General features: G+C 46.5%; 1 protein-coding gene across 2 annotated transcripts in view; it reads left to right on the forward strand.

Annotated features, from left to right (window-relative positions):
* LOC137547292 (pneumococcal serine-rich repeat protein-like) overlaps positions 1 to 15,734 on the forward strand; it is a 106,738-nt gene extending 91,004 nt beyond the window's left edge. For both annotated transcript variants that reach the window (XM_068270719.1, XM_068270720.1), the window contains one exon: positions 10,383 to 15,734. In XM_068270719.1, coding sequence (XP_068126820.1) covers positions 10,383 to 10,594 — 212 coding nt within the window. In that variant the 3' untranslated portion in view covers positions 10,595 to 15,734. The remainder of the gene's footprint in view (positions 1 to 10,382) is intronic.
* The last annotated feature ends 291 nt before the right edge of the window (positions 15,735 to 16,025 follow it).

Below are 16,025 nucleotides of genomic sequence, written 5' to 3' on the forward strand. Positions count from 1 at the left end.
AATTTGACCGTTAGTGGCTACCTTAATACATCATTCACTACACCATCAACGAACCTATCTTTGCTTTCTATCTATCACAACCAACAAGAAAATCCAAATTTTGGTTCGACGAAAATTCATTCGGGCGAAATTTTTTTCACTCATTCATAATCGATTGTGTCCATCAACGGAGGTTATTTACAACCAATCCGATCAGAATTTCTGATCGATCAAACAATTTTTCGCTAGAAATTGGACAGTTAGTGGCCACCTTTAGTGTTTAAAAACTCCTCCAACCTTCTATCCATCTTCTCTCCCAGCAGAGCTGCGCCCTCCTCATTTAGGTGCAGACCATCCCCTACCATAGAGTCTGTAGCTGACTGAGAAGTTTGCCCAGTTCTCCAAGAACCTGAACCCTTCCTTCCTGCACCAAGTTCTTAGCCACTTATTTAACTCCCTAAGTTCCTGCTGCCTTTCTAGTGAATCGCACGGCACTGGCAGTATTTCAGAAAGCACCAGTTTGGAGATCCATGCCTTGATTTTATCTCCTAGTGCCCTGATATCATTCTTTAGGAACTTCCAACTTCCATTAACTTTGTTATTTGTACTAATGGGTACCATGACAGGAGGGTCCTCTCCAACCCCACCTATCAATCTATCAATGTGATCCACTTCATGCCGAAACCGAGACATATTTTACAGTATGTGTGGTTTCTATGACAGCTTACCCTGTCTGCAGTGGCGTAGCTTAGGAGCTATGGGCCCCGATGCAAGTTTAACATTGGGGCCTCCCAAGCACTCTACATAACAATTGATGCAGCGCAACAAAACCTGCCAATGACAACTACAGTGTCAGAGGAGCAAGAAGGGAATGGGGAGCAATTTGGTAATTATTACCACTGTTCAAAGTATCTATAGAAGTGATTATTACCAGCACAGGACCAATAGAGAGCTAATACTGAAGTTCAAGGAGGGGCCTACGGGGCCCCTCTGGCCCAAGGGCCTCAATGCGGCCGCTACCTCTGCACTCCCTATTGCTACGCCCCTGCCTGTCTGTCTGTCTACTAGTGTTGGGCGAACAGTGTTCGCCACTGTTCGGGTTCTGCAGAACATCACCCTGTTCGGGTGATGTTCGAGTTCGGCCGAACACCTGACGGTGCTCGGCCAAACCGTTCGGCCATATGGCCGAACTAAGAGCGCATGGCCGAACGTTCCCCGAACGTTCGGCTAGCGCTGTGATTGGCCGAACGGGTCACGTGGTTCGGACCCGAACGCGCTCTGATTGGCCGAACTGTCACGTGGTTCGGGTAAATAAATACCCGAACCACGTCATATCTCCGCCATTTGTCTGTGGGTTTAGCTTTGGGTAGGCAGGCAGGGTAGTTCGCGCTCCAGCCACGCTAGCCAGGGTCCCCCCTGTCATTGTGTCACTGCTGGGAACAGTAGTACACCGCTTGCTCAGCCACACTATATAGCATTCTGTTTACTGCCACTCTGTGTACCTCGCTCAGCCACACTATATAGCATTCTGTTTACTGCCACTCTGTGTCTGCTGGGAATAGTAGTACACCGCTTGCTCAGCCACACTATATAGCATTCTGTTTACTGCCACTCTGTGTACCTCGCTCAGCCACACTATATAGCATTCTGTTTACTGCCACTCTGTGTCTGCTGGGAATAGTGGTACACCGCTCGCTCAGCCACACTATATAGCATTCTGTTCACTGTTCTGTGTCTGCTGGGAATAGTGGTACACCGCTCGCTCAGCCACACTATATAGCATTCTGTTTACTGTTCTGTGTCTGCTGGGAATAGTGGTACACCGCTCGCTCATCCACACTATATAGCATTCTGTTCACTGTTCTGTGTCTGCTGGGAATAGTGGTACACCGCTCGCTCAGCCACACTATATAGCATTCTGTTCACTGTTCTGTGTCTGCTGGGAATAGTGGTACACCGCTCGCTCAGCCACACTATATAGCATTCTGTTCACTGTTCTGTGTCTGCTGGGAATAGTGGTACACCGCTCGCTCAGCCACACTATATAGCATTCTGTTTACTGTTCTGTGTCTGCTGGGAATAGTGGTACACCGCTCGCTCAGCCACACTATATAGCATTCTGTTTACTGTTCTGTGTCTGCTGGGAATAGTGGTACACCGCTCGCTCAGCCACACTATATAGCATTCTGTTTACTGTTCTGTGTCTGCTGGGAACAGTAGTACACCGCTCACTCAGCCAGAGTATATAGCATTGTGTTTACTGCCACTCTGTGTACACCGCTCAGCCAGACTATATACCATTGTTTACTGACACTCTGTGTACACCGCTCAGCCAGACTATATACCATTGTTTACTGACACTCTGTGTACACCGCTCAGCCAGACTATATACCATTGTTTACTGACACTCTGTGTACACCGCTCAGCCAGACTATATACCATTGTTTACTGCCACTCTGATTCTGCTGGGAACAGTAGTACACCGCTCGCTCAGCCAGACTATATACCATTGTTTACTGACACTATATAGCAGACTATATAGCATTGTGTGTACACCGCTCAGCCAGACTATATACCATTGTTTACTGACACTCTGTGTACACCGCTCAGCCAGACTATATACCATTGTTTACTGCCACTCTGATTCTGCTGGGAACAGTAGTACACCGCTCGCTCAGCCAGACTATATACCATTGTTTACTGACACTCTGTGTACACCGCTCAGCCAGACTATATACCATTGTTTACTGCCACTCTGATTCTGCTGGGAACAGTAGTACACCGCTCGCTCAGCCAGACTATATAGCATTGTGTTTACTGCCACTCTGTGTACACCGCTCAGCCACACTATATAGCATTGCGTACTCTGCCAGTCAGTGTGTATATTGCTGGGATCAGTAATACTCCACTCACCGTCAACCACTATATGAGCTCAACATGAGTTCCCCAGAGACCTCCGCTGTGAGCAGCACTCCCAACAACAGCAACAGCCAACGCCCCACGCAAGCTATAACATCCACCCCAGCAGCCAGTGGTCAGCAGCAGCCCTCCCCGGAGGAGAACGTTGTGTCCATCAGTCCGTCGCCAGAGCGATTAATGAGGGCTGCCATTGAGGAGATGGTGGGGCCTGATGTGGAGGAGGAGGTCTGGCTCAGGCCAGCATCCCAAGTTAATGTTGAGGACGATGAGGGGTCTGTGTCTGGGGATGTTGGGGTGGCAGAGGTGGTGGGTGGGTCAGACTCAGGAGAAGAGTTGTATGATGAGGATGATGATCGGGACCATCTGTATGTGCCTCAGAGTCCGACCCCGGAAAACATGTTGTATCGTGTGTTTAGGTACTAAAATCTGCGTTCCCTCCCAGTAGTGTTGGGCGAACAGTGTTTGCCACTGTTCGGGTTCTGCAGAACATCACCCTGTTCGGGGTGACTATATAGCAGACTATATAGCATTGTGTTTAATGCCACTCTGTGTACACGGCTCAGCCACACTATATAGCATTGTGTTTACTTCCACTCTGTGTCTGCTGGGAACAGTAGTACACCGCTCACCCGCCACTGTATAGCATTGTGCTCTGTGTCACTGCTGACAATAGTGGTACACCGCTCACCCACCACTGTATAGCATTTCTGTACTGCCACTGTACTGCTGCCAGTCAGCGTGTACTTTAAGGATAAGTGAAATGAGGAAGAAATCCGGTGAAAGAGGGAGGGGCAAGGGAAGAGGTGTTTCCCCTGACGGTTCACGTACAGGCCACAGGGGAGCACCCAAGAAAACCCACTCAATACTGCCCATGTTGTCCAGGACAACAACCCTCACAGATCCAAAAGAGCAGGACCAGATAATTACTTGGATGACCTCTCAAGCGTCCAGCAGTGGGTTAAGCAGCACCAGCACATCACGCACGAGGTCCGAGTCCTCAGCCAGTTAAAGTCTAGGCTTTCTTTGAAGACTGCACTGAGGATGTTACCATGGCGATTTGCAAGGTGTGCAAGACCCGCCTGAGCAGGGGGAAAAGTATTAACAACCTCTCCACCACCAGCATGAGCCGCCACATTCTATCCAAACATCCCACTCTGTGGGCAAACGCGGCAGGACAGGGTACCACCAGCAACACTGCCTTTCTTGGGTTCACCAGACTCACCACCAGACCCGCCTCAGCAGCAGCAGTAGCCCAGCCATTGCGTGGTTCACAACATTCACAAACATCAGACGATGCTGACACTGTCACTTTCCGGACTAGTGCTCTTGAGGTCTCCCAGTGTTCATCAAACACAACAACCAACAGCCCTTCGGTGTGCAGCGCTACGGTTGAGTTGTCTGTCTCTGAGATGTTTGAGCACAAGAGGAAATTGCCAGCAAATGACCCCCGGGCCGTGGCAGTAACAGCCAGCCAGCATAGCCAAGCTTCTGGCCTGCGAAATGCTGCCATATCGAGTGGTGGAGACAAACAGCTTCAAGGGCATGATGTCAGTGGCCATCCCACGTTACGTGGTTCCCAGCCGCTACCACTTTGCGCGCTCTGCAGTGCCTGAGTTGCATGAGCACGTGGTCAGCTAAATAACCCGAAGCTTGAAGAATGCCGTTGCCTGCAAGGTTCACCTCACCACTGACACCTGGACGAGTGCGTTCGGCCAGGGTCGATACATCTCCCTTACCGCGCACTGGGTGAACCTTGTAGAGCCTGGCAGCGATTCCTCACCTGCTACGGCGCGGGTGTTGCCCACGCCACAAACAGCTGGATAACAACAGCAGCACCTACCTCTCTGACTCCTTCTCCTCCAACGCATCTCAAAGCTGTACCTCATCCGGAAATGCTAACCCAGCACCAGCAGCAGTAGGATCGTGGAAGCAGTGCAGCACAGCTGTTGGCATGCGTCAGCAAGCGTTGCTGAATCTGATCTGCCTTGGGGATAAGCAGCACACAGGGGAGGAAATTTGGAGGGGAATAAAGGAACAGACGGATTTGTGGCTGGCACCGCTGGACCTGAAACCGGGCATGAAGCTAGACACCTGGCACGAACTGGCAATGTACGCAATAGAGGTGCTGGCTTGCCCGGCAGCCAGCGTTATGTCGGAACGCTGTTTCAGTGCTGCCGGAGGCATCATCACAGATCGGCGTATCCGCCTCTCCACAGAAAATGCAGACCGTCTGACTCAAATTAAAATGAATCAATCCTGGATTGGAAACGACTACGCAACACTCCTGGACCCCAACCAAGTAACATGACCGATGAACATCTGGGATGGTTTAGCGTTTCCGGTCCCTGTTTATTGAACCTCTCATCTGTATTACATTTATGACTGCATGGCGGCAAAAAGCATTGCTGCTATATCCGCACGCTTTTTGTCCTCATGCAAGGCCTGGGTTGTTGTGTCTCACAAAGCGTGGCCTTCTCCTCCTGCGCCTCCTCCTGTTCCATCACGTGTGCTGCTGCTGCTGCTGCTGCTGCTGGGTTACCGTTGCCGGTCCCTGTTTATGGAACCTCTTATCTTTATTACATTTATGACTACATGGCGGTACAAAGCATGCTATCCGCACGCTTTTTGTCCTCATGCAAGGCCTGGGTTGTTGTGTCTCACAAAGCGTGGCCTTCTCCTCCTGCGCCTCCTCCTGTTCCATCACGTGTGCTGCTGCTGCTGCTGCTGCTGGGTTAGCGTTGCCGCGTGGTCCCTGTTTATTGAACCTCTTATCTTTATTACATTTATGACTACATGGCGGTACAAAGCATGCTATCCGCACGCTTTTTGTCCTCATGCAAGGCCTGGGTTGTTGTGTCTCACAAAGCGTGGCCTTCTCCTCCTGCGCCTCCTCCTGTTCCATCACGTGTGCTGCTGCTGCTGCTGCTGCTGGGTTAGCGTTGCCGCGTGGTCCCTGTTTATTGAACCTCTTATCTTTATTACATTTATGACTACATGGCGGTACAAAGCATGCTATCCGCACGCTTTTTGTCCTCATGCAAGGCCTGGGTTGTTGTGTCTCACAAAGCGTGGCCTTCTCCTCCTGCGCCTCCTCCTGTTCCATCACGTGTGCTGCTGCTGCTGCTCCTGCTGGGTTAGCGTTGCCGCGTGGTCCCTGTTTATTGAACCTCTTATCTTTATTACATTTATGACTACATGGCGGTACAAAGCATGCTATCCGCACGCTTTTTGTCCTCATCAGGGGCGGCGCCAGGGGGGTGCAAGGGGGTGCTCGAGCACCCCCTAGAATTGTCTAAGCACCCCCAAAGCACCCCCTGGAGTGAACTGACTTCAGGCGTCTAAAAGACGCCAAGTCAGTTCACACAGCTGCAGCACGGAGCAGCAGGCAGGGCTACGGTAAGATGGCCGCCCGGAGCCCTGTTCTGCAGACTTCGGGCGGCCATTTTCCCGTAGCCCTGCTCTCTGCATGCAGGCAGGAAGTCTCGTCGTGACGTCGGGAAGGAAGAGGATCGTGGGCGCGCGGGCGCTGCGCGCCACAAGGAGGTCGGGACTCGGGACAGGAGGTCGGGAAAGTAGGTCTTCTGGCTGTAGGTGAGTAAATGGGTTTTTCTTTTCTTTTTCAGGTGATGCTGATTGTGCATATTGGGGTCATATCTGCTACGGATTGTGCATATTGGGGTCATATCTGCTACGGATTGTGCATATTGGGGTCATTTCTGCTACGGATTGTGCATATTGGGGTCATTTCTGCTACGGATTGTGCATATTGGGGTCATATCTGCTACGGATTGTGCATATTGGGGTCATATCTGCTACCGATTGTGCATATTGGGGTCATATCTGCTACCGATTGTGCATATTGGGGTCATATCTGCTACCGATTGTGCATATTGGGGTCATATCTGCTACCGATTGTGCATATTGGGGTCATATCTGCTACCGATTGTGCATATGGGGGCCATATCTGATAACGATTGTGCATATTGGGACCATATCTGCCACCGATTGTGCATATTGGGACCATATCTGCCACCGATTGTGCATATTGGGACCATATCTGCCACCGATAGTGCATATTGGGACCATATCTGCCACCGATAGTGCATATTGGGACCATATCTGCCACCGATTGTGCATATTGGGACCATATCTGCCACCGATTGTGCATATTGGGACCATATCTGCCACCGATTGTGCATATTGGGACCATATCTGCCACCGATTGTGCATATTGGGACCATATCTGCCACCGATTGTGCATATTGGGACCATATCTGCCACCGATTGTGCATATTGGGACCATATCTGCCACCGATTGTGCATATTGGGACCATATCTGCCACCGATTGTGCATATTGGGACCATATCTGCCACCGATTGTGCATATTGGGACCATATCTGCTACCGATTGTGCATATTGGGGCCATATCTGCTACCGATTGTGCATATTGGGGTCATATCTGCTACTGATTGTGCATATTGGGGTCATTGGACGTGTTTTTTGTTAAAATCTGCTCACATTACGTGTATTTTCTTGAGAAAACCTGCACAATTATGTGAATTTTCTGGGAAAAGGGTCACCAAAACTTGGGCCCTCTGTCTTTGCGTTGCACTTTTAAAGGGAACCCGAGGTGAGAATAATATTGAGGCTGCCATATTTATCTCCCTTTAAGCAATACCAGTTGCCTGGCTGCCGTGCTGGTCCTCTGCCTCTTATTCTTTCAACCATAGACCCTGAACAAGCATGCAGCAGGTCAGGGGTTTCTGACAATATTGTCAGAACTGACAAGATTAGCTGCATGGCTTGTTTCTGGTGTAATTCAGTTCACTACTACAGCCAAATAGATCAGCAGGGCTGCCAGGCAACTAGTATTGTTTAAAAGGAAATAAATATGGCAGCCACCATATCACTCTCACCCTGGGTTCACTTTAAATTACAGTTAGCCCCGCCCTCATCCGGTCATGACCACGCCCATTTTTTCGCGCGCCGCAGGTTGTAGCCACACCCATTTTTTGCCGCGGCGCGCTTCGCGCGCCGCAGGTCGTCAGCTCCCCCGGAAATTGGTCCAGCACCTGCATAGCACCCCCTAAAAAAAATTCCTGGAGCCGCCACTGGTCCTCATGCAAGGCCTGGGTTGTTGTGTCTCACAAAGCGTGGCCTTCTCCTCCTGCGCCTCCTCCTGTTCCATCACGTGTGCTGCTGCTGGGTTAGCGTTGCCGCGTGGTCCCTGTTTATTGAACCACTTATCTTTATTACATTTATGACTGCATGGTGGTACAAAGCATGCTATCCGCACGCTTCTTGTCCTCATGCAAGGCCTGGGTTGTTGTGTCTCAAAGCGTGGCCTTCTCCTCCTGCGCCACCCTCCTCCTGTTCCATCACGTGTGCTGCTGCTGGATTAGCATTACCGGTCCCTTTTCCTGGAACCTCTTATATGTATTACATTTATGACTGCATGCCGACAAAAAGCATGTTACCTGTGCAAAGAAAACAGACATTTCCCGCATTTAAAAGACAGTTTTCCCTTTGAAACTTTAAAATCGATTTTCTCAAAAACTATAAGCTCTTTTTGCTAAATTTTTTTTTCCTCTTGTACCCACTCCCAAGGTGCACATACCCTGTAAATTTGGGGTATGTAGCATGTAAGGAGGCTTTACAAACCACAAAAGTTCGGGTCCCCATTGACTTCCATTATGTTCGGAGTTCGGGTCGAACACCCGAACATCGCGGCCATGTTCGGCCTGTTCGGCCCGAACCCGAACATCTAGATGTTCGCCCAACACTACTGTCTACCTACCTGTCTAGCAGTCCTCTACCACCAGAACCTGACTGGCCTTAGCTGCACTCCTATTCCCATTCTAAACACAGCAGTCAGTCCCCTAGTTGCTAGAGGACTGCCCCTTGCTGCAGCCTTGCTATCCCATAATCAAGACAAATAACATTTATATCGCGCTTTTCTCCTGGCAGACTCAAAGCACCAGAGCTGCAGCCACTAGGATGCGCTAAATAGGCAGTAGCGGTGTTAGGGAGACTTGCCAAAGGTCTCCTACTGCATAGGTGCTGGCTTACTGAACAGGCAGAGCCGAGATTCGAACCCTGGTCTCCTGTGTCAGAGGCAGAGCCCTTAACCATTACACCTTCAGCATCCCCAACATCACGCAAACATGCATATTTGTTTGGGCGTGCTAACTCTGGACTAGCCTTCCTTACACCTCTTCCCCTTCAGTTTCTTACTGTGACCCATCTACCAATCTGGCTACCCTGACCCCGCTGCACTTACTCCTCATTGACCTTCTCCATATTGGCAGTGGATCTCATTGTTGCGAGCTGCTTACTTAGTTCCCTGACTTCGGGTGGTTTCTAAATGACAACAGTGCCCATTCTGGAACGTTTGCTCCTGGTGTGTGTACACCGCACAAAATCCCACTTTGATTCATACCCATTAAAGTGGACCTGAACTCTTGCACAGAACAGAAGGAAAAAACAAAGAGAAATATACCCTGTATGTATCTGGAGAGTTTAGCCAGTCTAATTGCCTCTCATCTGTGACTAATCACAAGTTGTTATTTAATTTCTCCCCGTGTCAGCTGACTGCCCCGGCAGATAGACTAATTTGAAAGCAAAGGGTATTAACCCACTGGCCTCAATTCACTAAGATCATGCTAGAGATAATAAGGCAAGAGAAAACTTACCTCCACACGTGAGAGAGTTATCTTACCTCTTCATTCCTTAAGTTACCTCTCCTGTAGTTAATTTACCTCCTCTGTAGTTAATTTACCTCCTCTGTAGTTAATTTACCTCCTCTGTAGTTATTTTCACATGCAGCTAATTAACAGCTTGTCTTTAACTCTGGAGTTATTTTAAGGATTGGAGAGTTAATTTAAAGACAGAAGAGTTAACTTTAGGCTTGCCTGAGGTAAAATGTTTCCTCAATACTACATGCCTTATCACCATGGTAACAACTCTAGAAGAGTTATTAAAGACAGGAGATAAGTTTAGTGAATTGAGGCCTATGGCTTCTTATCTTTTAGAGCAAAGAGGAAGTTCTGTGTAAACTCAAAAAGGAGGCTGTTAATGGTCTTCTTTTATAAGGGGAATTTGAATGTTGGGGTGGCGCCCAATACGTATGGGTAGAGTGGGTGGGTGTATACAGATGAGGTTATATAAAGAGGTGTCTTACCTCTTATGATGACACAATGATGGAAAAGGGAGTCTTTATTGTTAAAAAAAAAATAATTACAAGCTAGACAACGCGTTTCACGGGTCTCTGCGCGCTTCCTCAGGTCAATACAAACAGATAACCCTTCTCTATGAACCTTGTGGGTCATGGGTACTTTTTATAAGGACCCAAAGTTACAGAAAATCTGCTATCAGGGAGCCAATCATTGGTACTCTTGCTTTTCATTTAGGAGTTCTGCTTTAAATATAAAACTGTTGTGTCTGACTCCAAGGAGCCACTAAATATGTATTTTTTCTATTGCAGCATTAACGACAAATTACAACTCCACCACCACCTCGGAAAACAACAACAACAACAACAACTGGCGGACGGCCACCATCGTCGTCGCCGTCCTCTTGGGGGCGCTCCTGTTGATCTTGGTCATTGTGGCTGCCATCTGGATTTACACCAAGAACAGAGTTGGGAAATTCACACCATCCGGGGGCATCATCAGCACTTCCTACAGGAACTTTTAGCCTCCGGAGGCGGGGCATGGCTGACATACCTCTATTATTACGTGCCAATGTACGGACTATACAGGAACGATATATATCAAACGATATTTCATCTATGCTGCTCAAGAGCTTGCGAGATATGCTGAGCTTATCTACTGCTGGCATTGCAGGAAATGATATAGTTGTGCAAAGAGCAAAAAAACAGACAATAGCAACCAATTCAGATTCTGATTGGATGCCACTGGATCATGTACAATTCAGATCAGTGATTCTGATTGGATGCCACTGGATCATGCACTTTGACCATCTGACCTACTGAATAAACCTTATAGGGCGTTGATCGCCCTACTAGCCTAATACACTGCCGTTGAGTCACTAGGTGGCCTATAGACAAAAACGCAATTCACAACAATTTTTTTCCCACAGATATTTTCAGCATTTCTGGGGGTTGTCCAGACTGCACAAACAAAACTAGCAATAGTGGTGGGGAACCAGAGGCAGCATCCAGCCCCTCCCCCGCATATTCCTAGGTTGGCTTGTGCGTGGTTAGAGACAACCAATTACCTCTTTTTTTAGCTGCATACTTGAATGTTACTTGATAATAATGATAAAGAAAGGGGGGGCTGTTTTTGCACTGAATAGAAAGCGCTTTGTTATTTCCACTTAAAACTTACATATTATTTAAATGCCAATATTTTTTTTGTGTTTGGGAGGGGAGGGCTGAGGGCAATACATGCATTACAAAAATTACTCCAGCTTGCATGCAAATTTCATGCAAATTGGAATGGAGCCAGTCCTAATGAACAGAAATGCATCTGACTGGTCACATTTTTTTTGTCTCAATGGCCATCTCTGCTACACATATAGGAGGCCATCTGTGGAAATCCCAAAGTTTACAGCATTGCCCAAATGAACCCCCCACAATTGTGGAGCCCCTATACATGTGCCTGTACTGTCTGCTAATAAAGCTGGCTTTTGGTGCTGTGAAATGCACATCCACACCTAGCAGTCTCAAACATGAACAAATCTTATTACTGTTTGTTTACATTATGTCTAAAAAGTTATACTGAAATTAAATTATTAGAGTATGCGTTGAAAGCCAACTCCAGGAAAAAGGGTGGAAAAGGGTGTATGGATGTCACCTGGGTTACTTCTGCTGTCTATGATCCTGCCGGGGAGATTTTCTCTCACTTCCTGTCTCCTAGACCACTGAGAATCTTAAAATGTTCATGAAGAACAAAGTGGTCCTGCAGACAGGAAGTGAGGGACAGCATGAGGTTTGTAACCCCTCCCCTTTCTAGGGAGGTAGAAAATGTATTTGTTCTCTGTGTCTGTCCCTGTTAGTGAGAAATGCCCACTTCCTGTCGGGACAGGAAGACACGGAAGTTCTCACAGACGGGGACACAGGGTAGAGATATAAAACCCAAAAGGGAGTCTATCCCCTTATTACATTATCCACAACTTTTTTTTTTTCTGGAGATGATCTTTCATAGCATTTATATTGTGTAACTAGCTGATTGCCCGGCGTTGCCCGGGTATGTATTTGGCTGGTGTTGGCTCCGCCTACGTTTTCTAACCCTAACACACAAACACTCAATGACCAAGTTTGTGAGCTTTGCGGTCTTTGGTATCAATAATCAGCATTGAAATGAAACAAATCTGATTGGCTGTGTGTGGCTCCACCCCCTTTTCTGAATTTGAACCCCAGTCACCCAATAACCAACTGTACCATGTTTGAGGCCTGTGCCATTAACAGTTCAAGAATGGTAGCAATTAAATATTCCCCTTGAAAAGCAACAGGTGAAGTTTGATTCACTTTTGTAGGCTCCACCCACTTTTCTGAATATTAATCCCAGTCACCCAATGACCAACAGTGCAAAGTTTAAAAACCCTGCGCTTAACAGTGTAAGAATGGCTGCAGTTTACATTTTCCCAGTGAAATTTGTATTTGTCTCCACCCACTGATGACCCGGCGTTGCCCGGGTATGTATTTGACTGGTGTTGGCTCCGCCCACTTTCTAACCCTAACACACAAACACTCAATGACCAAGTTTGTGAGCTTTGGTGTCCTTGGCATCAATAATTTGTATATTCCCATAGAAATTAAACAAATCAGATAGGCTGTTTGTGGCTCCGCCCCTCTCCAGCATTTGAACCCCAGTCACCCAATGACCAACTGTAGCAGGTTTGAGGCATCTGCTATTAACAGTGTAAAAATGGTAGCAATTTAAATATTACACTTGTAAATCAACAGGTGAATTTTGATTGGCTATTATGGGCTCCACCCACTTCCCTGAATATTAATCTCAGTCACTCAGTGACCATCTGGGCAAAGTTTGGGAACCCTGAAATAAACAGTGTAAGAAAGGCTGCAGTTTACACTTTCCCAGTGAAAATTGTTTTTGGCTCCGCCCACTTTTTGTAACCTGGACACAAAGTCACTACTCAATGCCCAAGTTTGTGAGTTTTGGGGTCCTTGGCATCAATAATTTGTATTTTCCCATGAAATGAAACAAATCTGATTCACTGTTTGTGGCTCTGTCCCCTTTTCTGAATTTGAACCCCAGTGACCCAATGACCAACTGTACCAGGTTTGAGGCTTGTGCCATTAACAGTGCAAGAATGGCAGCAATTTTAATATTCTCCTTGAAAAGTGACATGTGATTTTTGATTGGCATGTTTAGGCTCCACCCACTTTTCTGAATATTAATCCCAGTCACCCAGTAACCAGCTATGCTAAGTTTGAGAACCCTGCCATTAACAGTGAAGAAGGGCTGCAGTTTACAATTTCCCAAAAAAATCTGTTTTTAACTCCACCCACTTTTTGTAACCTTGACACACAGTCACTACTCAATGACCAAGTTTGTGAGCTTTTGGGTTCCTGGCATCAAAATTGTGCTAATGAAGCAGTTTATCCAGCAAAGAAATCTGGCTGTTTTTGGCTCCGCCCCTTTACTGAATTCGAACCCCAAACACTTAACGACCGACTGTAGCAGGTTTGAGGCCTCTGCTATTAACAGTGTGAGAATGGCCGCAGTTTCAATATTCCCCTTGAAAATCGATAGGTGAATTTTGATTGGCTGTTGTAGGCTCCACCTACATTTCCAAATATTAATCCTAGTCACCCAGTGACCAACTGTGTGAAGTTTGAGAACCCTGCCATTAACAGTGTAAGAAAAGCTGCAGTTTACATTTCCCCATGTAAAAAGTTAGTTGTTTTTGGCTCCGCCCACTATTTCTAACCTTGACATACAGTCACTTAATGACCAAGTTTATGAGCTTTGGGGTCTTTGGCATCAATAAGTTGCATTTTACCATTGAAATTAAACAAATCTGATTGGCTGTTTTTGGCCCGCTCCCTTCAGAATTTAAACCCCAGTCTCCCAGTGACTGACTGTAGCAGATGTTAGGCCTCTGCTATTAAGAGTGCATGAATGGCAGCAATGTAAATATTCCCCTTGAAAATCAAAAGGTGAATTTTAAATGGCTGCTGTAGGCTCCACCCACTTTTCTGAATATTAGTCCCAGTCACCCAGTGGCCAACTGTGTCACGTTTGAGAACCCTGCCAATAGCAGAATGGCTGAAATCAATCTAACAAATCTGATTGGCTGTTTGTGGCTCCACCCCTTTAATGAATTTGGACCCCAGTCACCCAATGACTGACTGTATCAGGTTTGAGGCCTATGCCACTAACAGTGTAAGAATGGTAGCAATGTGAATATTCCCCTTGAAAATCAATAGGTACATTTTGATTGGCTGTTGTAGGCTCCACCCACATTTCTGAATATTCATCCCAGTCACACAGTGGCCAATTGTGTAAAGTTTGGGAACCCTGCAATGTAAAAAATAAAGTTGTTGGCACTGCCCACTTTTTCTAACCTTGACATACAGTCACTCAATTATCAAGTTTATCAGCTTTGGGGTCCTTGGTATCAATACTTTCTATATACCCATTGAAAAATAAACAAATCTGGCTGTTTGTGGCTCTGCCCCCTTCCTGAATTTGGACCCTAGTCACCCAGTGACCAACTGTACCAGGTTTGAGGCATCTGCTATTACCAGTATAAAAGAATGGTAGCAGATGAAATATTCCCTTTGAAAATCAAAAGGTGAATTTTTATTGGCTGTTGTAGGCTCCACCCACCTTCCAAAATCTTAATCTGTCACCCAATGACCAACTGTGCAAAGTTTGAGAACCCTGCCATTAACGGTGTAAGAATGGCTGCAGTTTATATTTTCCCTGTAAAAGCTGTTTTGGCTCCGCCCACTTTTTTGTAACCTTGACGCACAGTCACTCAATGACCATGTTTGTGAGCTGTCAGGTTCCTGACATCAAATTTGTGTAAATGGAAGCAATTTATCCACCAAGGAAATCTGATTGGCTGTATGTGGCCCCGCCCCTTTAGTGAATTTGGACCCCAGTCACCCAATGACCGACTGTAGCAAGTTTGAAGTCTCTGCCATTAAAAAGTGTAAGAATAGCAGCAGTTTAAATATTCCCCTTGAAAATCAATAGGTGAATTTTGATTGGCTGTTGTAGGCTCCACCCACTTTCCTGAATATTAATCCCAGTCACCCAGTGACCAAGTGTGCCAAGTTTGAAAACCCTGCGAGTGTAAGAATGGCTGCAGTTGAGATTTTCCCATTTAAAAAGAATGGCTGAAATTGGATTGGCTGTTTTATGCTCCGCCCACTTTTCCTGGAATTGTAACCTCGGTCACCAAGTGACCAACTGTGCCAAGTGTGGGGACTCTGGCTTGATTACTGTGAGAATGGCAGCCTTTTACATTTTTTCCATTGACATGAATGGGTGGAATCTGATTTGCTGTTTGTAGCTCCGCCCAGGTGTGCAGGGGGGACGCGAGACCCCCAGAACGTATCATCCCAGGTAGTAAGGGATCTGCATACCAAGTTTTGTTCAAATCGGTCAAGCCGTTTTTGCGTGATCGCGGCACATACACACACACACACACACATACACACACACACACACACACACATACATCCGATTTTATATATATAGATAATCAAAGTATATTGAATATGTCTTTATATATGAAGCTATCCTGTGCAATGTAATGTGATATTCAGATTAAAGAATATTGATATTGAATGCAAATTTTATATTTATTTTTTATGCTATTTAAGCCAAAAACAATAAACAAGATATTTTATTTATATTGGTTTTGTATCATGAGCTTTCTTACAAGAATCCTACATTTTGTTTAAAGTGTAACAGTCAGGCATAAAATCAAAAATCAATTCTTTATTTTTATCTGGTAAACAAGTAATAGGGATGCTAACCAGGCAATCCAAAAGTTAAAATCACAATTATTTTTCTAGTTGATAAATGATCATTCCCCAGTTTACCTGACTCTTATTTGGTACACACAAAATTTGGTACACACAAAGGAAGTTGCAAGGCATGCTGGGTTGTCCTTTTTTTGCTTC

The sequence above is a fragment of the Hyperolius riggenbachi genome, chromosome 2, assembly GCF_040937935.1.
Source record: "Hyperolius riggenbachi isolate aHypRig1 chromosome 2, aHypRig1.pri, whole genome shotgun sequence".
In the NCBI taxonomy this organism is placed as follows: domain Eukaryota; kingdom Metazoa; phylum Chordata; class Amphibia; order Anura; family Hyperoliidae; genus Hyperolius; species Hyperolius riggenbachi.